At 41.5% G+C, this 22455-nt stretch overlaps 1 protein-coding gene across 1 annotated transcript in view; it reads left to right on the forward strand.

Annotated features, from left to right (window-relative positions):
• The first annotated feature begins 9966 nt into the window (after positions 1-9966).
• CRYBG1 (crystallin beta-gamma domain containing 1) overlaps positions 9967-22455 on the forward strand; it is a 66772-nt gene continuing 54283 nt past the window's right edge. Inside the window, exons 1-2 of the mRNA XM_044676644.1 lie at positions 9967-10754; positions 19479-21825. Coding sequence (XP_044532579.1) covers positions 9982-10754; positions 19479-21825 — 3120 coding nt within the window. The 5' untranslated portion in view covers positions 9967-9981. The remainder of the gene's footprint in view (positions 10755-19478; positions 21826-22455) is intronic.

The raw sequence follows: 22455 nt of genomic DNA on the forward strand, positions 1-22455 counted from the left end.
TTTAACCCCTCCATCTTAGAATCAATACTGTGTATTGGTTCCTTCAACATGGAAAAACACAGAACCACTAGAGTAGTCAGAAAGACCAAATCTTTCATTAGGACAAGAGACAGTTCTCAATATTTGGCCACAACACAGCCAAAGCTCTGGCACTCTGGTCGCAGTGGGACCACCTGGAAAACCCACCACTAAAGATCATTTTCCAAAGGGCAATAGGACTTTGGAGTCTTATAGACCTTTTGGGGAATAAAGGACAGGGAAGTAAGACTGGTGAGCTTTACAATGGACACAAGGAAATGAGGAATCCAGGACTGGAATCTCAGGGAGAGGCTGATGCTTTACAATGGACACAAAAGGATGATTCCAGCCCGGTGGCTAGGCTACCTGGGAGAGGTCTCTGATATGATGGGAGAAACTTCTAAGACAAAAAGGGTACTTAAGATTTGATTATTTCTACTAGTCCCACCTAAACTGGGATCATTAAGTACTTTAAGGTTTATTGTTCAGTCTGAGAGTAGGTCAGTCTGGGACTTCCCCCAAGTCTAGTTCTCCAGAAACAGGGGCAAACTTGGGGTTCCAAGAATACAATTGATAGTTCCAAGGCAGAAGAGTGGTAAGAACTAGGCAATGGGGCTGAAGTGACTTGCCCAGGGTGGAACAGCTAGGAAGTATCTGAGACTAAATTTGAATTCAGGACCTCTCTGAAGGCCTGCCTCTAAGCCACTGAGCCACCTAGCTGCCCACAACATTTATATTTCTTTCTCTCCTCTGATGTCTTCTCTTCTGTTTATTAAAACTGACAGATGCCTTTTTTCACTTGACCCTACTACCTCCTCTCTTATTTCTCTTATTCCAAAACTAAAAATTTTGGACATGACGAATCCTTAAATACTACCTCTGCTTCCTCTTTACTATTCTCTCCAAGGTCACCAGCTATCTTAATTACCAGACTTCTTTGGATAAGAAAGTAGACATCCAAGGTGTGAAGATACCTGGGTGATGTAAAGAGACCAGACTGACTCCATGGAGTCCACCTGGTGTGCATCCCCCAAGAACAGCAGAATTCCTTGAGGCAAGAAAAGAGCAGCAGCGATTAGCAAGAGAACCGACTGAGTCCAGATCTAAGTTTTGAGACTGAGAGCCAAGATTTAAGCAGTTTCAGGACAAAATCAATTGAATGGAAATAGAACCAATAAAAAATGGTGGAGAATTAATCTTCTCAGGTAGTGTAAGTGGATGTGAGCACAAGTTTCAAGTAATAATAATGTCAGAATGGATAAACTATATATATATATATCAAACTAGTTATATATCAAACTACATACATATGTACATATATATAAAATAAATGTGTGTATCTCAAACTTTAGGATTACAAAGCAGATTACCATCAGTTTATCCCTTTCAATAATAATAATTCATTAAGCCAACCATATGCATGAGGTCAGCAGGAATCAGGGAGGTAACCTGAAGCCAGGGCTGATTGGTCACTTTTTAAAAGTTCATTCAAGACTTTCTTAGAGAGTTACCTGGTATTCTGACTCTTTCTCCTAGTAGCTGCTCTTACCTAGCTCTGCCTTTATATTTCCAGCAGGCTCTAAAGGAGTCCCTGGGGCTTCCTTCAGTCACCACAAAACTCTTCCACCATGAACATCACATTAATCAGAGGCTGTATTTATGGTCTAGTTCAAGGGTTCTTAATTTTGTTTTTTGTATCACGTTCCTCTTTGGTGATTAATCTGGTGAAGCTTTTATACCCCTTTTAAGAATAATGTTTTTAAATAATTGCAAAAAATGCTAAATTTCAGTTACATATTAATGAAAATAAATATGTAACTTTTTTCCTATTCAAGTTTATGGGCCACTGAAATCTTTGGATCCCTTGGATGTATATGGGCTTCAGGGTAAGACCCCTTGGTCTAATTAAATAAAGATAAGGTGCCTATGAAATTTTTATAACCCTGTAACTCCAACTTTGGTACTCTAGTTATAAATCTGCATTTTTCAATGAATGACCTACATACTTGTTTTTTCATTTTATGCATAAGTTCATTTGGATAGCTGTTTTCATTCTATTTAAGCTATGTTCTTTTGTTCTGTCAATAAAAGCGTGTTCTTTTGTTATCTCTACCATGATCCCATTTTGGTACCCAATTTATCTACACTTCTTAATTCAACTACTGGGATCTGGGGCTTAAAATTCAAATCAGTGTGGACCTATTTTCCTCATTCACTGAGGAAAAAATGAGGGGTGGGTCTATTATATTTTGAAACATTTGGTTTACTTTGTTTTGAAGAAAGGTAATTGGTCTGGATGTACAATTTCTTTTTTCTTCTTCTTATTTTCTCTTCTTTCTTTTTTTAAAATAAAACCCTTACCTTCCATCATGGAATCAATACTGCGTATTGGTTCCAAGGCAGAAGAGTGGTAAGAGCTAGGCACTGAGGATTAAGTGACTTGCCCAGGGTCACACAGCTAGGAAGTGTTTGAGGCCAAATTTGAACCCAGGACCTTCTGTCTCTGAGCCTGGCTCTCAGTCCACTGAGCCATCCAGCTGCCCCCTATAATTTTGCTTATGAGGAAACTACCTCTATCAATTTACATGGCTGCTATTATGTATATTCTTCTTTTGGTTCTGCTAGTTCTATTTTTTCTAGAGCTTTCTGGGACAACATTCCTTAAACTGTAGTCTGTGGAAACTGCAGGTTCTCTAAATCCATTTAAGGGGTCCCTCAGTGAAACACAAATGTCCATGGCAGAACAGCTAATATAGTTCAGTCTCTTCTTAATGCATTCTCACTTTGTCCAACTCTCCATTGCACAGAGCTTTGAATCCTTTTTTCTTGTACCTATTTATCTTTTTCTGTGTCTAAGCCTCTCCGTGTATGTTACCATAGCCCTGCCTATGATTTTCCCTCTAATTGTCACTTCTTCCTTGATACAAAATTAGAAGAGGAGCTTTTGTTATTCTGCTTCCTGAATTGAAGTTTATATTCCTTGTTCTTAATTTTGAAAGTGGAGGAGTAACTGCAATATATATTTTTTAAAACCCTTACCTTCAGTCTTGGAGTCAATACTCTGTATTGGCTCCAAGGCAGAAAAGTGGTAAGGGCTAGGCAATGGGGGTCAAGTGACTTGCCCAGGGTCACACAGCTGGGAAGTGTCTGAGGCCAGATTTGAATCTAGGACATCCCATCTCTAGGCCTGGCTCTCAATCCACTGAGCTACCCAGCTGCCCCCACATTAACTGCAATATTTCTGAGCTGGAAGAAATGTTGGAAATTATTTCCCTAGTGAGAAAAACAAAACACTAAATTTGCTTTATTATGAATAAAGAACTTTCCATCCCTGCCCCATCCCTTCCTCTCTCCAGTGGCTTTTAGTAGAACAGGTTTCCATTCATGTATTTCAGTGAAAAGAACCTAAGGCTAGCCCCAATGTAGTCTGGCTAGTCGTATCACACTTTATAAGATCACAGGTTTAGAACTAGAATGAGACTTTAGAAGTTCTTATTTTACAGATGAGGCAACTGAGACCCAGAGAGGTTAAATGAGTAGTAAAAGGTAAATCCAAGATTTGAATCTAAGTCTGGTGACTCCCAAGTCCTGTGCTCTGTCCATTGTAGTCCACTGTCTCAGTCAATAGTACCTTTTTCCCCACAAAACATATATCAAGCAGAGAGGTAAATGAGATCAGGATACTTGGAAGAGTTTTAAGTTGAAGAAGTTCTTTAGAATGCTAATGGCTTGCTACTTCCTTCCTTCCTTCCTTCCTTCCTTCCTTCCTTCCTTTCTTCCTTTCTTCCTTCCTTTCTTCCCTCCCTCCCTCCCTCCCTTCCTCCCTCCCTCAAGTTTAACTGACTTGCCCAGGGTTACACAGCTAGGAAGTGTCTGAGGCCAGATTTGAACTCAGGGAAGACCACTCTTCCTGACTCCAGAACTGGAACGCCCTCCACTGTATCACCTGGCTATCCTAGCTCACTCTTGCAATGCAGATGTGTGACATCACCTAAGAGATGCTTCACCAAAATAGCTCTGTGCCTTCTCTGTCTTTCTTTGTGTCTGCTTTTCCCCTACTACTCTCTTAATTTCTCTCTTTTTATGCTATACCCATTGGATTCTAGATTTAAGAAAAAGAAGCCTCACAGGGATTTACCTTTTTAAAATTTATATCATGGATACAGCAGGGATGTGTGCCTACCAGGGAGATGACCCCCTGCATCCCTTTTGTCCAGATTTAAGGCTTGCCAGGTTCTGCCTAGGAATTGTCCTGCTCTGCCAGGTCTGGAGACCATGAGTGGTGCCTGGTGCCCTATAACTTTTTCTGGTCCTACTTTTATACTTGGAAATATACAAAAGGAGTTGGCACACTTTACAAATGGACCAATCCAGGGGGTTAGATGACTCTAAGCATCTCTGAATGACTCTACTAGTCAAGAAATAAGTCAGATGGGGATACTTACAAAGGAATCATTCATCTTGGGTTCATTGGCAACTCCTTTGGATAAATCAGTTACTCTGTTTAGTGTCTCTAGTCCCTCCTTCATCTAAGGGAAAAGGATCAAACTGCCATATATCCTTCTCTGGCTTCTTCTTCCTTGTTTTTCTCCTTTAACTGGTCATACTATAAAACCAAAGCAGCAAGGAAGAAAATAAAGATATTTAAAAAAAAATTTTTCCCCCATGGTTACATGATTCTTATTATCTCCCTCCCCTATTCCTTCCCCTCTCTCAGAGTTGGCAAGCAATTTCACTGGGTTATACATATATTATCATTCAAATTCTATTTGCATATTATTCATTTTTGTAATAGAGTAATCTTTTAAAAATCAAACCCCAAATCCTATACCCATATAAACAAGTGATAAATCATGTTTTCTTCTGAATTTCTACTCCTATAGTTCTTTCTCTCTATGTGGATAGCATTCTTTTTCATAAGTCCCTCAGGAACCTCAGGAATGTCCTGGATCATTGCATTGCTATTAGTAGCCAAGGTTATTACATTTGATCTCCCCACAGTGTTTCAGTCTCTATGTACAATGTTCTCTTGGTTCTGCTCATTTCACTTTGCATCAGTTCTTGGAGGTCATTCCAGTTTATATAGAAATGAAGCAGTTTGTATGGGAGTAGAAATGCAAAAGAAAAGCATATGATTTATCACTTGTTCATATGAATATATGATTTGGGGTTTCGGTTTATTACAAAAATGAATAAGATGGAAATAGGTATCTAGTGATAACACAGGTATAACCCAGTACAATTGGTTATCAGCTCTGTGATGGGGTAGGGAAGAGGGGAAGCAGAAAAATAATTTTTAAAAAAATCAAAAGAATTGGGAAAGTCAACATGCCATTCAGGAGTTTGGCAGAGAGGGGTATCTGACACCTAACCAGATTATCTGGGCTTCAGTGATGTTTTTCATCCCTACATTTCTGGCACCTTCTTTGGGGTGCTTTTGGTGACCTTAAGTAATATAACTTAAAAAAAATTTAACCCACTAGATTTTTTTAAATGCCTTTTGGAACTCTTCTAGAAAGGAAGGTGTCATGACACCATCAATGTTTATTCAGAATTTACTATAGCAACACATATGTAAGAAGATAGAGAAAGCATTTATTAAGCACTTGGGATATTCCAGACACAGTGCTAAGCACTCAGAAATATAAGATATCTATCTATCCATACATATGCATGTATATCTGTATGTCTTTTTTGTTCATAATTGTTTCCATGATTCTCTCCCATTAAACTAGGAGCTGCTTTTTCTCTTTCTCCTCCTTCTCCTCCTCCTCCTTCTTCCCCCCTTATCTTCAGTCTTAGAATCAATACAGTGTGTTGGTTCTAAGGCAGAAGAGCTGTAAGGGCTAGGCAATGGGGGTGAAGTGACTTGCCCAGGGTCACACAGCTAGGAAGTGTCTGAAGTCACATTTGAACCCAGGACCTTCCATCTCTGGGTCTGACTCTCATTCCATTGAGCCATTTAGCTGCTCCCAAAGTGTGAGCTTCTTAAGAATAAGAACAGGACTTGGCACATAATAGGCATTTAATAAATGTTTCTTGACTTTACTTGAATTAGGATGATGGTTTCCTAAAGTGACCTTATTAACTATAGGGAAAAAATAAAAACTTTTTTTTTTTGGGGGGGGGGAGAGAGGAGCATTGAAAGCCTTTCATGATCATTTGGCTCCAACATAGCTTTCCAGGATAATTTAGGACCATTGTTTTATAACTGGAAAGGGCCTTGGTCTTTTAGTCCAAATTATTTTACTGCTGAAAAATACAGTTCAAGAAAAGTTAAGAGATTTGTCCAAGATCACACAAAATAGTACCGGCAGAGCTAAGCAGGTCCCCTGGCTTCCAATATAGCATTTCCCCCTTTATGTTAAGTATTCTAAATGGGGACAGAAAAACAAACAAGAAACAGCCTCTACTGTTCAAGAAGCTCTTCATCTCCCCATTTCATCTCCCCCAACCTGCCTTTCTGCTCCTATTCCTGGAATGCTTTACTTCCTCCTGTCTCCTTTTTTGGCATCCCCATCCCCCAGCTTCCTGTCCTTTCCAGCACCTGACTTTTATTCCCCAAGATGCCTGTGTTTCCCTTCTCTCAAATCATTTTTATGTGTGTGTTTGTGTGTGAGGTTCTTATATTTTGTACATATCTGTGTACCTGCAACTTTCTCCCCACTAGGACACAAGCTGCAAAAAGCCAGGAACCTGTTCCTTTTTGTCTTTGTATCCCTGATGCCCTGACCCATAGTAGGCACCTAAACATAAAATGAAAATTATTTTAATTGACTTGTATCTGAGAATGAAATGTAATTAACTCTAATGTTGGTTTCCCCTTGGTTGGGATTTATTTATTTATAATTAAAACCCTTACCTTCTGTCTTTGAATCAATACTGTGTATTGGTTTTATGGCAGAAGAATGGTAAGGGCTATGCAATGGAGTTAAGTTACTTACTCATGGTCACACAGCTAGGAAGTGTCTGATGTCACATTTGAACCCAGGATCTCCAGTCTCTGGGCCTGACTCAATCCAGTGAGCCACTCAGTTAACCTCTAGGTAGGATTTATTAAAAGAAAAAAGGGGCAGGGGCTAATGGGAACCCATGCCCTTCTATCTAAAGAGTTGTTATTAAGAAAGGTATTGTTTTGTTTTTAAGGGTAGGGGTAGCTCGGTGGTGCAGTGGAAAGAGCCAGGCTAGGAATCAGGAGGTCCTGGGTTCAAGCGTGTCCTCAAACACTTCCTAGCTGTGTGATCCTGGGCAAGTTACTTCACTTCGTTTTTGCCTAGGCCTTGCTCTGCTGTCTTAAGATTTGTTACTAAGACAAAGAGTAAAGGTTTAAATAAAAGACTGATGAAACTCTTTTAAGTTAGAAACGTCCAAAATATAACTTGGTAGGGAAGGGCGTCTGGGTTGTTTGCTGCCTCATCCGGAGGCGACGAGGATCCATGGGGGAGAAGATGCCAACGGCGGCGGCGAGGGGGGGGGAGGAGGGGGATAGGGAGGATAAAGGAGAACTTTTAGCTTTGTGGATCGTGTTTACTATGGGGAGGCTCAGGTGCCAGGCAGGCTGAGTCTGGCCCGAGAGCCTCCTCCTCCCAGCCGCCTTTCCGCCTAAAGTCTAAGCTCTCCCCAAGAGGGGCGGGGCACAGCTCGGGACCAGGCGTGCATCCCTCACTCCCTCCGGGCCTCGCCCTGCCCTTCCCCTGGCACCCTGCTACCTTCCCGCCATCAGCTAACCGTGCGATTGGTGACTTTGTTCAAAAGCACCTGGCTTCCGGGGACTCCGCCCCACCTTCCAGCCCAGTCCCCTCCCCTCCCCCCTCTCCTCTCCTCTCCTCTTCTCCCTGGTGCTGTAGTGCTGCCGGCGGCCCCAGAACACATGCTACCGCCTGTGTTGGCCCCAAGTGCACGCTCTTGGTAATCGGCTCCTCCCTGCCTTAGCCAAGGAGGGGGTCTCCTTGTTTCTTCTGGACCTAGAGCTTGCAGCTACTTTTGGACCCCAGGTGTCTCTCAGCGTGTGGCTCGTTCCTGACGTAAGGAGAAGCCGTCAGGGATGGGGCTGAGCCCTTCCCCCACTAGTGGAGGCGAGGGAGTTGTAGAATTGAGGAACCTGGAGTGCAAGCGGGCTCTTTCTGCTGCTTTTTCTCTAGTCCTCTAGCCTACTTCCAGGAAGGCGGTGTGGGCGTGTCTAGGATGCAGCTTGCTTTTCTCCGCCCCAACGACCCACGCACATCATTGCCCAGAACCCATTTGTGCTTGTTTTGCCGCCTCAGCCAAATATGAATTTGGGGGGTTGTGAAAGCTAATGTCGGATGTGGATTGTTTTGGTCCACCTTTCAGGGGAGGGATTGCATTTTGTTCTCTAGCTGATCATTAACAGTTGCTTAGGAAGCTCCAAGTTTATGGGTGGGGTGGAGACCAGGTAGTTATTTCCAGAGAGTTTTCAGTCTTCCATTGAACTCAATGATTCCTCTCTGTTCCCTAGGTAAAAAACTATATAGTCCTTGCCTTAACTCCTACCTAGAAAAATACACTGATAACATTTAGATTATATTATTTTGCTTAGTCGATGTTGCTTTTCCCTGCAAAAAGGATTATATATAATGATATTTATGGAAAACATCATTCTAAAATATTGACATGAGTTTTTCAGAAGAATTGTATAACATTTTTAAAAGTGCATTTAAAAAAAATTTTTTTTAAACCCTTAACTTCTGTGTATTGACTTATAGGTGGAAGATTGGTAAGGGTAGGCAATGGGGGTCAAGTGACTTGCCCAGGGCCACACAGCTGGGAAGTGTCTGAGGCTGGATTTGAACCTAGGACCTCCCGTCTCTAGGCCTGGCTCTCAATCCACTGAGCTACCCAGCTGCCCCCCAAAAGTGCATATTTGTAACAATGGTTCCCTTTTGTGGTGCTGATGCAGATTTAGAACAAAGTAAAGATATTACATCACTCTAGATGAGATTACTGAGTTTCCCAATAAAAAGTCCAGGTTTTTCAATAATCTCTTGGTTTTCAGTGATGTTATCAGAGAATGAAACAAAGAAGGGGGTGAACTTTATGTTAATTTCATTTTTGTGTATCTCTCTCTTTCAGTCCCGAGCACAACCACCAGAAGAGAATAAAAGAAAACCAGTTTTGGGAAAACTTGGCAATCTTTTCACTGCTGGGAGAAAGCGGAATAGCAGGAATGGATCAGAGGGCCCTACAAACTCAGTTCCTAAATTAGTTTCTTCTTCTAAGCTGTTAGAAAGAGAGAAAGAAAAAAGTAAAACTGGCACCCAACCAAGAAATACAGATGGGTCTGTAGGGAGTTCACCTACAGAAAAAACACAAGGGCCAGAGAACGACCAGGGCCAGGCAACTTCTCTTGATGCTGAGCTATCATCTTGCTTGAGCAACACTGAAACAGTGGCTGCACAACTCTGTGATGAAAGTGATTCATCCAAATTAGAACCTTCAGTGCAAGAAAGAGACACTTTCCCAGATCCCACAGCTGCTGCCAAGGACCTGCCTTCCAAGCCAGAATATTCCTCTAGGCAAGAGAGCTCAGAGCTCCTTGCTCCCAGTTTGGAAAAACTTTCAGGCAGTAGTCATCCAACCGAGGAGAATGAAAGATGCCTAACCAATGGTTCTCTGGGGTGTGCTGAGGAGAGAGATCTCGGGCCTGAAGACTTCAACGGCGACCATCCACCTGAAAACTCTTTAGTCTTAACCAGCTTACCTAAAGAGCTGGATGGCAATTGTCTGAGTAACTTGCAAATTGAGAACACTGACAGTAAGCCTGAGGTCTCGAATGCAAATTCAAAGACTGTGCCATGTGGTCCAGATTCCAAAGGCACGGAGCGCACACCCCCAGCTAAAGTTTTAACTTTGGATATCTATCTGAGGAAGACTGAGGAGGTGTCCCCCGCCGATGAGCCAGTGGTCGTTTCTCTGGTGGAAGAAGATTGCAGCGACCCCGAGGAGATGGAAAAGCGCTCTAATGGCAGAAGGTCTGGGAGGAGGAGAAAATCTCAGAAATCTACTGACTCACCCAACGGAGATAAAGTTCCGGTTGAGGCTCTTGCAAGGGAGGACTCTGTGTTCGTGGAGGATGTAGCACCCGAAGCGGCCGCAGAAAAAAGCCCTGGAGAAAAGAAAGTAAAATCGCCAACTGCAGCCTCCGGAGCGGCTGTACCTGAAAGGAGCGCCTCGGCTTCTGGCAACCCCGACCCCAAGGCAGGGGCTGCTCACCTGAAAGGACACCAGAGAGGGGACTCGGACAAAAGCAGGCAATCCCAGCTCCCCACCGCTTCACCGACCAAAAGGAAGGGCAGAAGCCGCCAGTCCGAAGCCAGCCCCCTCTCCCCTCCGGGGGGTTCCAAGAATTCAGGCAAAGATTCTCCTCTCAAAAAGCCGTCTGGGACGCTCCCCGATGGGAATTCCGCTTGTACACCCAAAGTAGCGGCTGGGGACAAGTCAGCCACCGCCCTCGGGCTGGGGAGTGAGAACGGAGAGGAAGGGGTAGCGGCTGCCAAGGTTATACCCCGCGAGCTTACGGTGAAGAGCAGCACCTTGCTGCCCGAAATCCGCCCTGAGCATAAGAGAAGCTCTTTCCTCAACAACTTGGATGGCAGAGCGGAGGGGGGCAGAAACAGAGGCGAGCTTGGGAGACTGACTGCCAGCTCTGACCCTGACAACTGCAAACACAGAAGCCACTTGGGTGCTGCCCGAGCAACAGTAACCACCAAGATTAACCTGTAAGTAACTGCGCGGACTAAGCTGTTCGTCCTTGTGCCCCTCTTAGGATCGGAGTAGTGGAGGGTGTTGGGAATTTAGTGAAGTGATTCCCGTACTCTTGGGGATAGGAGAGTGCCCTTAAATTTTACTTCAGTGGCTTAAACTTGAATTTAAGGAAGTGACAGCCCAGCGAACACTTAGAATTGGCTCCTGAAACGAGATAAGGTAGCGTGCTTAAGACTTACTTAGCAAACTAAAATATGATTTTGTGGCGGGGGTGTAAATTGTTCTTTTCTCCTGAGATTTCGGTTCTTTGTGAATTTGTTTAAAATTGGCTTCAGTTATGCCTTTTAAGTCAGGTACATAGAACGAACACAAGTACTGTTTGACTATTTACTCAATCCCACACATTGCCAGGTACAGACTTCTTAAAACAATGACAGCCACATTTTCTAAACTTACTGAACATGTGGTAAATTTGTACGGCAAGAGTGATTCTTTTTGGCGTTAGAGTTCACTATCCTGTGGTCTACAGAGACCTGTAATGAGGAAAGCACAAGGTCTTTGAAAGTTAAGAACCTTGCAGTGATAGTTCCATTCTCTATCTATTTAAGTGCCTGCTATGGGCCAGCCAGGGTTCTGGGGCTCCAAGGATATCATCTCTTTACCTGCCTTTATTACCAGTTTGGAATAAAATTGCTTAGTCATTTCTATCCCTGTTTAATGTTAGAAATCGCTGTGCTATTTAGCCTACAGGCAGGTTGAAAAACTACTTTCAATTACCAGATGAGAGCTTTGTACCTGTATCCCATTATTACTTAATCTCCAAAAGATTTGCTAAATAAAACGAAGAGAATGGAATCACAGAATTTGAGGGCTAGAAGAGACCTCAAAAACCACTAGGTCTGACCCATATACAAAGGCATTCTCAATAGAATATGCTGACCCTATGTCATTTGGCTTCTAGAGTTGAAGACATGAGATTCCCTCCCTCTCAAGGCAACACAATCAATCTAAATTGACCTCTTTGTAACTTCTACCCATGCTCACTTTTCTGCCAAACAAGTGAATCCTTTCTCTACATGACTCCGGAACAGTTACCATAATTCCCTCGATGGATAGAAATTAGGATTATTCTCTTCTAGTTTTTTTCCTTCAGTATAAATGTATTAAACATCTACTGTGTAAATCTCTGTACATTGGAAGTATACAGACACATATCAGACACTTAATGGACAATTAATAGTCAACAAGCATTTCTTTTTTTTTTTAATCCTTATCTTCCATCTTAAAATTGATATTGGTTCCAAAGCAGAAGAGTGATTAGGGCTAGGCAATAGGGGTGAAGTGATTTGCCTAGGGTCACACAGCGAGGATGTCTGAGATCAAATTTGAACCCAGGACCTCTTATCTCCAGGTCTGGCTCTCAATCCAATGAAACACCTACCTGCCTCTCAATAAGCATCTCTGAAATCGGATTGTGCTAGGTGTTAAGAATAAAAATATTAAAGTGAAATCATCCCAGCCCTCATGGAATTTACGTTCTTTTGGTAAAATAGAACATGCTGGCAGAAATGCAGTATATATGCAAATAATTTGAATAAAAGAATAATTTGAGAGAGATACCGATAACTGAAGGGAATTAAGAACCGTCTCGAAGGAGGTGATGCTTGAGCTGAGCTTTGAAGGGTTGGATTCTCAAGGCTGGATTCCCAGAGACAGATAGGAAGAGAGAGAACAATCCAGGCATGAGGAACAGGTGGTACAAAGTTGTGGAGGTGGGAAATGGGAATTTCCTATATGGGGAATATTACAGCATATATGGGGAGAATAATTAACAGCTTGCCAAGAGAGGTAAGAGCCAGACTAGAAAGGGCCTTAATTGCCAGAGGAGTTTGTACATTTTCCCTAAAAACAATAGATCAGAAAAGTGACATGATTAGACTTGAGCTTTAGGAATATCCATTGGACTGTTGTGTGGAGGATGAAAGGCTGGAAAGCCAGGAGCACGATTGAGGAGGGGGTGGGTCGGTCAGTTGAATTAATCCGGGTGAGAAGGGATCAGGGTCTCTACTAGCATGGTTGTAAGAATGGAGCCCTGGGCCCTTGAGGAGGGGGAACTGGTCAGGTTTTGCCAGTCCATGGACTATTTGGGGAGAGTGGAGACGACTAAAAGAGGCTGACTTCTTGGTTCTGAATCTGTAGGATTGGAGGAATACTGGTTGTCCTCCAAGGAGATGAGGAAATGAAAAAGAATAATTATGCAAGCACAATTTGAATACTCTAGCTCCGAGTTGGGAGAGTTCACCCTTGAGGTGGAGCTGGGCCTTAAGGGATGAAGATGACCTAGATAGGTAAATGGGGTGGGGAAGCCATTGGGAATCAGGTTTATTGTAGCTAAAGGTCAGTTTAAGGGAAACTGAACAAGAGGCCCCAAACTATTACCGATGAGTAATCAACAATGAACATTAAAAAAAAAATTTTTTTTCTCTTTTGAGTCATAACATTTCAATAAGGAAAAGGAAACATTTCGAATAATGAAATGATTGTTATTGATAGAATTTGTTTCTTCCTTCTTCCTCACCTCTCAACACCTTGTTTCCCAGGACTCCTAATTTGATTTCCAAAACATATCTGCCATCTTCCTTCCCTCCTCTTGGAGGATTCTTGCCCACCCCCATTTAGATCCATACCGCTGGATTTCAGCCAAAGTTCAAATGCTGACTCTGACACTACAAGTGTGACTTCTAGGGCCAGGCAAATTAGCCTCTCAGGATCACAGTTTCTTCATATGCAAAAATGAGAAAATTGAATTAGATTACTTCTAAAGTCTCTTCCAGCTCAGAAGTCTGCAATTCTTTGGACTGTTTGGAACATTTTTCAGGTTTAATTTTTTCTACCTTCACCTCTGCACCAAACACAAAGTCCAGTCATTTTCCTAAAATTTCCCCCCAATACATCTTTAATCCTTCTCCTTGTTCTCCCGGCTTCATATCTTTAATTCATTTCTATTTATCCTTATTAAGGACCAGTTACATGGAAGTCACTGAGCCAGGCACTGCAGATAATAAAATAAAAATTGGCATTATTCCTGACCTCCAGTAGTGGACAAATTACTAGAAGGGGAATTAGATTCAATGCCCAAACAAGTATGATACATGATAAGGTATTGGAAAAGAAGGAGAAATTAAAGCCTTGTCCAAGAAAATATGGGAGAGTTGGGGATGTTGGGGTTGGTTTTTTAGAAAAAGTGTCCTTGGAGCAAGGCCTTGAGGGAAGAGGAGGATTATCAAAGGAGGGAGTAGATACAGGCCTTGAGGGTTAGCTTCTGTGAATGGATGGAGGCAGAATAGGAATCAGGACAGCGAATTTGCTGCCTTTATAACAAAAAGTAAAAAGAAAGGGAAGAAAAAAGAGAAACAGTTCAGCAAAATTAACTCTCCTATCCATTTGGTCTGATGGTCTGTATAGTGTTCTACATCTATAATTCCTCACCTCTACAAAGAAGAGTTGTTTGTTATTGCTCAATTGTTTCAATCATGTCTGACTTCTTGGCAAAGATACTGGAGTGGTTTGCCATTTCTTTCTCTGGTTCGTTTTGCAGATGAGGAAACTGAGGCAGAGAGGGTTAAGTGACTTGCCCAGGGCCACAGAGCTAATAAGTATATGAGTAGGTCTTCCTACTTCTGCCCTGGCATTCTATCCATTCCATAAAGAAGGGAAGGAGGTACATTCTTTCATCTCTTCTAAAGGGCTGGATTTGATCATTATAATTGCATAGCAATAAGTTCAGATTTTTGTGTTTTTTCCCCATTTACCTTGTTATGATGTATATAATTTTTTATCATTTTGCTTACTTCACTTTGCATGAGTTTTTCTAAGTCTTCCCATGCCTCTGAATTTTTCATATTTGTTTCTTATAGGGATAGTAAGATTCTCTTATGCTAATATACCATAATTTGTTCTTTATTCTTAGCCAAACTTTTCTAAAGTTGAGTATATTTATGGCCTCTACTTTTTACTCCCCACTCCCAACCCGACTTCTGTACCCATTATTCTATTGAAATTGTTTTCTCCAAGATCCCTAAGGAATGGCCTTGTCCTTTCCAAATCCAATGACTTTTCCCACCTTTACTTACGTGCAGCATTTTTTACATCATGACCTATATCGACTTCCTGCACTTTTCTTACCCCTTGGCTTCCATGACAATGCAATGTCATGATTATCCTCCTATCTATTTTTCTGCTCTTTTTCTGTCACCTGCTGGCTTCTCACCCTTCACTAGCTCTTCAATGGTTCTCTTCAGGGACATCTTTTCTTTCCACTTTTCCTACCCTTTGCCTAGCTCACCCACTTCTGTGGTTCCATTGATTTCCTTTCTGAAGATAGATCCCAGATTATGTCTTTAGCTCATAGCCTTTCTCCCGAGCTCCATATATCTGCCTGTTGGATATCAGGATATTTGAGGAACTGCAGGATCTTCAAATCATATCCAAAAGGAATTCCTATTTCCTTCCCACTTCAAAGTCTGTCTCTATTCCTTATTTATTGGTTTCTGTTTATGGTAATCCCAGATAGCCGGATTCATAAAGTCATCTTTGACTCTTCCTTCCCTTTCCCTCATCTGCCACAGATCATCATCAGATATCAGGGTCCTGTGATTCCACCTGTGTATTATCATTCCCATCTCCCTTGACTGACCTTCAGATACCAAGCTTGGGCCTTTCTTGCTTAGAGAATTCTACCAACTGACCTTGTTCCAGCCCATTTTTTAAACCACTGCCTATTTAATCCAATGACTGATTGTTTTGATCTTGTCACTTTTCTTTTGAAGCACATTCAGCAATTCACCAGAATAACAGAATTTCAGAGTTAGAAGGGATCTTGGGAGACATTCAGGGCAACCCTGCTCTGACACAAATCTCTACTCTAATGTACCTTACTTGGAGACTTCCAAAATTGATGATGGGGAACCCAAAACCTCCCTAGAAAACTCTAGCTCTAATATTAGGACATTGAGCCTAAATTTATTCTTTTTTGGTGACTTTTCCAAAAGAATAATAAGTCTAATTCCTCTTGACTGACATTCAGATACTTGAGTCTTTTCGAAACTAAACATTCCCAATTTCTTCATGGCATGGACTTAGAAGACTCTCACTGTTTGAGTTGCCCTTCTCTGGACATGTTCTGGCACAAAACTGAATTTATAACTCAAGGTGTGTTGTGGCCAGAGCAGAGTAGAGAGAGACTTATTCTGCTTTTTCCTGGAAGTAATGAAGCCTCAGATGACATTACCTTTTTTTTTTTTTTTAAACCTTTACCTTTCATTTTAGAATCAATACTGGGTTTTTGTTCCAAGATAGAAGAATAATTAGGCTAGGCAATGGGGATTAAGTGACTTCCTCAGGGGCACATTGCCAAGAACTAAATGAAGCCAAATTTGAACCCAAGACTTTCTGCCTCTATGCCTAGTGTCATCTATAGTAACTTTTTAGGCACTTCTGACTTAGTGTTCAATCCATTCAAATCATCAAATCCTTTTAAGACCTGCTGCCATAAAAAACAAAACAAAACAAAACAAAACAAAAAAACCTTTACTTCCTATCCTATAATAAATACTGTGTATTGATTGCCAGACAGAAGAGTGTAAGGTGTGGCTAGGTAATGGAGGTTAAGTGACTTGCCCAGAGTCAGATTTGAACCTTCCATCTCTAGGCTTGGCTTTAAAAATCACTGAGCCACCTTGTTGCCCCTCATCTGTCATCTGTTGATGCCTATGCTTCTGAAGATCCCTTTTGGAAACCAAATGTAGGATCTTCCGTGTGTCTCTTCTGCATTTCATCTCATTAGACTCAGTCCAGAGCTGGAGCCCATTTTTGGTTCCTGCCTCAGTTATCTCAACTCACTTTGTATCATCTGCTTTTCTAAAATGTGGGTGAACTAAAGCTAACTATTCTTCTAATCTGTTGGTTTAGCAAACTTTTCCAAAAAAGGCAGTGAAATTAGTGTGGCATGACCTATTAATGGTGAAGCCCTGCTGGCACTTTGTAATGACCACTTCCTTTCCTAGGTGTTCACTTATCTTTTTAATGACTCATCCTACAGTTTTCCCAGGAATGAAAGTCAAGTTCACTGGCCTGCAGTTTTCAGGCCCTTATTTGTTCTCTCCCTGTTTCTGAGATTTATCTTTGTTCACCAAATTAAGCATGGCATTTAAAGCTCTCCAACTTATCTTTCCAGCCATATTTTACACTGTTTTCCTTCATGTATTTAAAAGCCATTTATTCCCTGCCATTTGCTATCTATCTCCTATTATTCCCATCCTTAGTTGTAGACTTCCTTCCCTCTTTCTCCATTGAAATCTCTTCTATAGTGCCAAGTTCAGGCATCATCCATCTTCCACATGACTCCTTCCTTAAATTTTCTGGATTTTTTTCCACCCAGTCCTTCCCCAGCGCTCCAATGAAAATTAAAGATGAGCTAGTACCATTCAGTTATAGATAAAGAAACAGAAGCCTAAGGAGGTGAAATAAATCTCTCAGGGGTGATGGGAGAGTCAATGGCAGAATTGGGCTAGAACTTGGGTTTTAAAATTCAAGGTTTTCTCCTCTTTCACCATTGATCTTTCACTCCTCAAATTTTTTATAGCACTTTACTTCCCTTTTGCATTTATTGAACCTGACCTCATACCTGTTTTATATTCCAAGCATCTAATTCAGAAAACTTGGCACATAGTTTACATGCTTAGTACACATTTCTTACAACGAAGGGAACTGAGTAACTATTTGCTATGCCTTTAAGGGTGTCATACAGTAGGAGTTCTGTTTGGTAATTTTTGAAAGGAAAATTTTTTTAATGAATAACTTGAAATTATCTCACCATCTGTAGACCAGGAGACCTTTGACTCAGTCACTATTTGTTCTGTAGCAGCGTCAGCAAGGTAGCCTTCATGAATGACGCCCATTATTTATAGAACATGGAGCTGAACTGTCAGGATAAGCTGTAGGAAAACTTCCTGAGGCCATTCAGGAAGCACACTTACCTCTCTTCCAGTAAAAAAACCAGAAATGTTCAACCAAGAGGGCTGGAAAGGATAGAGACTTGGAGAGGGAACTCCTCTGCCTGGCACCTCCTTTGTAATTTACAGCTAGAGAGTTTCCTGGACCTCTTGCCCAGTGTCACAGAACCCTAATGGGTTAGTTAGGAGATGGGACAGGAACTGAGTCTTTCCAGCTCCATGCTCAGTTCTCTAGTGTTCTGTACTGTCTTTGGGGAAGGCAAAGGATTTCATAAACTCATAGAATTTTAAATCTGGAAGGGGGCCTTAGAGATCTTTCCTCTCTCCCTCCCTCCCTCCCCTCACCTTCTCTCTTAGAATTAATATCAAGTATCAGTTCCAAGGCAGAAGAACAGTAAGAGCTAGGCAATAGATATTAAGTGACTTGCCAGGATCACACAGTGAGGAAGTGTCTGAGGACAGATATGAACCCAGGACCTCCCATCTTCAGTCCTGCTGCTTTATTCCCTGAGCCACCTAGATGCTCCTCAATATGCAATAAATACTTGTTTATGAAGCATTTGCTTGTTTGAAGTCCAGATTGTGTTAACTGTGGTTATTTTTCTATTATTTTAACAATCCAAAAAATGTTTTCATCTTTGCTTCTGATTGTAAATTTGTGATGGTTCTGAAAAGTGAAGGTGAAATACTGCGTTCCACAAAAATACTAGTCAGACTAACGATTTCTTTAAATTCTTTTCATAATTGAATGTTGCATATTTAAAGCTCCTCCAGAAACATTTCATCTTTGGAGGATTTCCCTTTCATGTGATCACTATGGTGTTTTAGCCCGTGCAGCAGTTTCTCCTCTCATATTAAAAGTCAAGCGTTGCATCGTGAATTACAGGGTCCTTCCTTTTAATCAGAGTCACTCCTTTAATTGTAGTGACTCTCAGTTGTGTCCCATAATAGCCAGAAACCAGGTTGTAAAATATTTTGATCTTTATGTAAATATTTAATGGTCAGCCAGGCCTAGACTTCCTGGCTGGAGAGGGCCTGCTTGGCATTCATGAGACAGGCTCTGGGGGTTTTATGTTGGGCAGAGTTGTGTCTTCAGCTTTATTAGAATTCTTGTTTTATTCATTTTGCCCTAGTTTAAGCTTATACTCCCATTTAATATAATAATAGACTAGTAGCCGTTTTTTTAAAACTCTATCTTCTGTCTTAGAATCCATACTAAGAGTTAATTCTAAGGTTAGAAGATCAGTATGGACTAGGCAATGAGGGTTAAGTGACTTGCCCAGAGTCATATAACTTGGAAGTGTCTGAGGTCAAATTAGAACCCAGGTCCTCCCAACTCCAGGCCTGGTTCTTTAGCCACTGAGCCACCTCGCTGACCCCTGATATCTTTTGAGGTACTCTGGCCTAAAGTTGAACTACTCTCAAATTCCTATTAGAGTAATTTAATCTTGTATTCTATCACCATCTCTTAAGTCTCCAGACAACTTACATGAACATTACAGACTTAACAAATATCCTGACTTATTAGGAATGAAATAAAGTATTTTGTCTTTATCACTAAGCATTTATCATTAGCATTTACAAATCCTTTCAAAAGCCCTGAAGTGTTCAGAAACAGATGTTCCATAATATTTTGTTCCTATTTCATAATTTTAAAACTAATTGGTGGGTATGTCTATTTTTAAAAATTAGATTTCAAGTAACTCGTTTTTTCATTTCTTTCAGCCCAGCCAAGCCTAAACATGTGGAGTTGAATTTCAAAGCCCCAAAGAATCTGGAGAGCTTAGGAAATGATCATAATCCATTTAGCCAGCCAGTTCATAAAGGAAATACTGCCAACAAGATTTCCTTATTTGAAAATAAGCGTGCTAACAATAGCCCGAGAAACACAGACAGCCGGGGTGTGAAGAGTGTACCACCATCAAAGACCTTTGTTGGTAGAGCAAAGCTTAACTTAGGGAAAAAATCCAAGGAAATTGAACTGCTGGAAAAGAGAGGAAATATGCAAAACAATCACCCAAATGGTGGGTTGTTGAAGGAAGCCTCCATGGAAAAGAAGACTATTCCCCCAGAAGAACATATTCTTCCAGAGACTGCAAATAGTGGGGAGACAACTGCTGATTGTCAGCTGGGCCCAACTGAAAAAGTAGATGTTCAAAGAGACCCCTCCTGTCCTGTAGAACAAATAGATGCTGCTCAGATTCCCAATAAGGATCCGGAAATCCTTGCAGAAAACAATTTGAAGACTGTCAACAGTACTGGACTTGAAAACAAGATTGACCTAGATAAGGAAAGCAAAGACTCAACTCAAACAGTGCCACTAAAATCTTCCGCAGATGTTCTTGACTTGCATCCCGTAGTAGAGATGTCTAATGGTCCTTTCATCCCACAGCCAGCATCTGTTTCCATGGCAGCTAGTGAAGATACTTCTGTCCGTTGTGATGGGGATGCAGCCCCTGCTGGTAGCAATTCTGGTGCTGATCTGAAAGAGTTGTCTCGGCCATCATCAGAATCAGGAGGTCATGCCGAGTGTGGCTTACCTGTCTCGTGTGAAAATAACAAAATGACCCCAAATGAACTTGGAAGAGAAGACAGAATCACGACATCTGCAGAGGATTCATTAAACACAGAAACCTGTGAAAGTAAGCCATCCAAAGTCCGTGTCCACGTTAGGTCTTATGTGTTACCTGTGGAAACTGCTCAAAGTCGAGCTCCACATATTATCTTAGATAGTTCAGAAGTTGAAGAAGTTCGAGTGACGAGTTATTATAATAATGGAGATGAAGTAGATTCTTCTCACAGCTGCACTTCTGTAAAAGATGGGGTGCCAGACACTAAGGCCATCTCACCAAAGGATGTGGAATGTAAAGGAGAGCACCCAGAAAAATCTGGACTGCCACTGGAGTTAGAGAAGACTGTGTCCATCCAGGCACCAAATAATGACAGCAAAATAGTCATGGCAACCGAGTCAAGCCCAGCCAACTCACAGGGTAGTAAAGGCAGTTTAGAACTTTTACCAAGACCAAGTCAAGACATCCAAGATGTTGAAGGCAGTCCTGCCAGTGGTCTGAATGTTTCTGTAGGGAGTGATGACAGTACTTTTGATTCTTCTGCTGATATGGAAAAATTCACAGAAATCATCAAAAAGATGGACAGCTCCATTTGTGTGCCCCAGAAGAAAAAGAAGGCCAGGATTCCAAACTCTCCCGCTCCCCATTTTGCCATGCCTCCTATTCATGAAGACAACTTAGAAAAAGTGTTTGACCCCAACACATTTACTTTTGGGTTGGGGAAAAAAAAAGAAAACCAGCAAGACATGTCACCAAGTTTACATCTCTTCCCAGGTCTGGATACCAAATCTAAATTGAGGCCCAAGCGTTCCTCTGCAGAACAGAGCATACTCTTCAAGTCAGTGAATACGCCTACCAAAAATGAACTCATAGAATGTCCAGAACCAAATGGAAAGGAGAATAAGGACATTGCAAATGGTGGAATTAAGAGATCTAGGCTAGAAAAAAGTGCTCTTTTCTCCAGCATGTTATCTTCTTCCACTACAGCCTCAGAAAAAGTCTTTTCACCATCAGTGACATCCGTCAACACAATGACCACATCTTTTGGCACGTCTCAGAACAGTTCTCTCTTGCCAAAGTCGACTGCTTCAAAGACTGGTTCTGATGGAATATCAGGCCTTTCCACTCAGCCCAGTAATTCAGAAAATGAACTCCCCAAACTTCCATCGGCCAACTCCTCAAAGATCTTCAACTTTGACTCATCAAGTAAATCACTGTCAGGTTTAAGAAGTCCAAACTATGTGGAAAAATACTTGCAAACAGGTGAAACAAAGAGAGATCCGGATTCACGGAACAACCTGACTTTAACAGAAACTCGATTTTCTGAATTTTCCAAGCTTAAGAACACCAGTGGTATAGAAAAACCTACTTCGTTTGAAAGTGCTCTTAAACCACAGATGCCAAACTTTGGGAGCAATGATGTGGATTTCATGGGTTATCTAAAACCCAGCATCTTTGAACCAAGTATTTCCTTGGCTGGAATGACATTATCAGACACCCCGGTGAGCAAAAACTTTTAACTTTCTTTGGGGGGGGGAATTGTCATTAGTGGTGTAAGGCTGTGCTTCTATTTAGGCTGTAGAGTAACAGATGACTTTATGGTAACAATAATAATGATAGCTAATGTTTACATAATGCTTACTGTGTGCCAGGTTCTGTGCTAAGAGCTTTACAGTTATTATCTCCTTTGATCCTCACAACAACCCTAGAAGAAAGGTACCATTATTATCCTTGTCTTTCAGTTGGGGAAACTGAGGCAAACAGAGATTAAGTAATTGCCCAGGGTCAAACAATCTAGTAAGTGTCTGGGGCCAGATTTAAGCTGAAGTCTTCCTGACTCTATCTATGATGTTTATCTAATGAGAGGTAGCACAGATAGAGTGCAAGCTCGCCTTGAAAACTGGAAGTCTTGGGTTCAAGTGTGTCCGCCTCTAATATATAGTGAGCTGACTTCTTACTGCTCTTTGTAACTTTCTTTTTTTAAACTTTTACTTTCTTTCTCAGTAACAAATCTTAAGACAGAAGGGTGAGGGTTGGGCAAATGGGGTTAAGTTTATATAATGATTTGACCAGGGTCATACAGCTAGGACATGTCTAGACTCAAACTCAGGTCCTCCCAAGTTTGGGCTTTT

Source organism: Gracilinanus agilis, chromosome 4, assembly GCF_016433145.1.
Source record: "Gracilinanus agilis isolate LMUSP501 chromosome 4, AgileGrace, whole genome shotgun sequence".
Taxonomy (NCBI): domain Eukaryota; kingdom Metazoa; phylum Chordata; class Mammalia; order Didelphimorphia; family Didelphidae; genus Gracilinanus; species Gracilinanus agilis.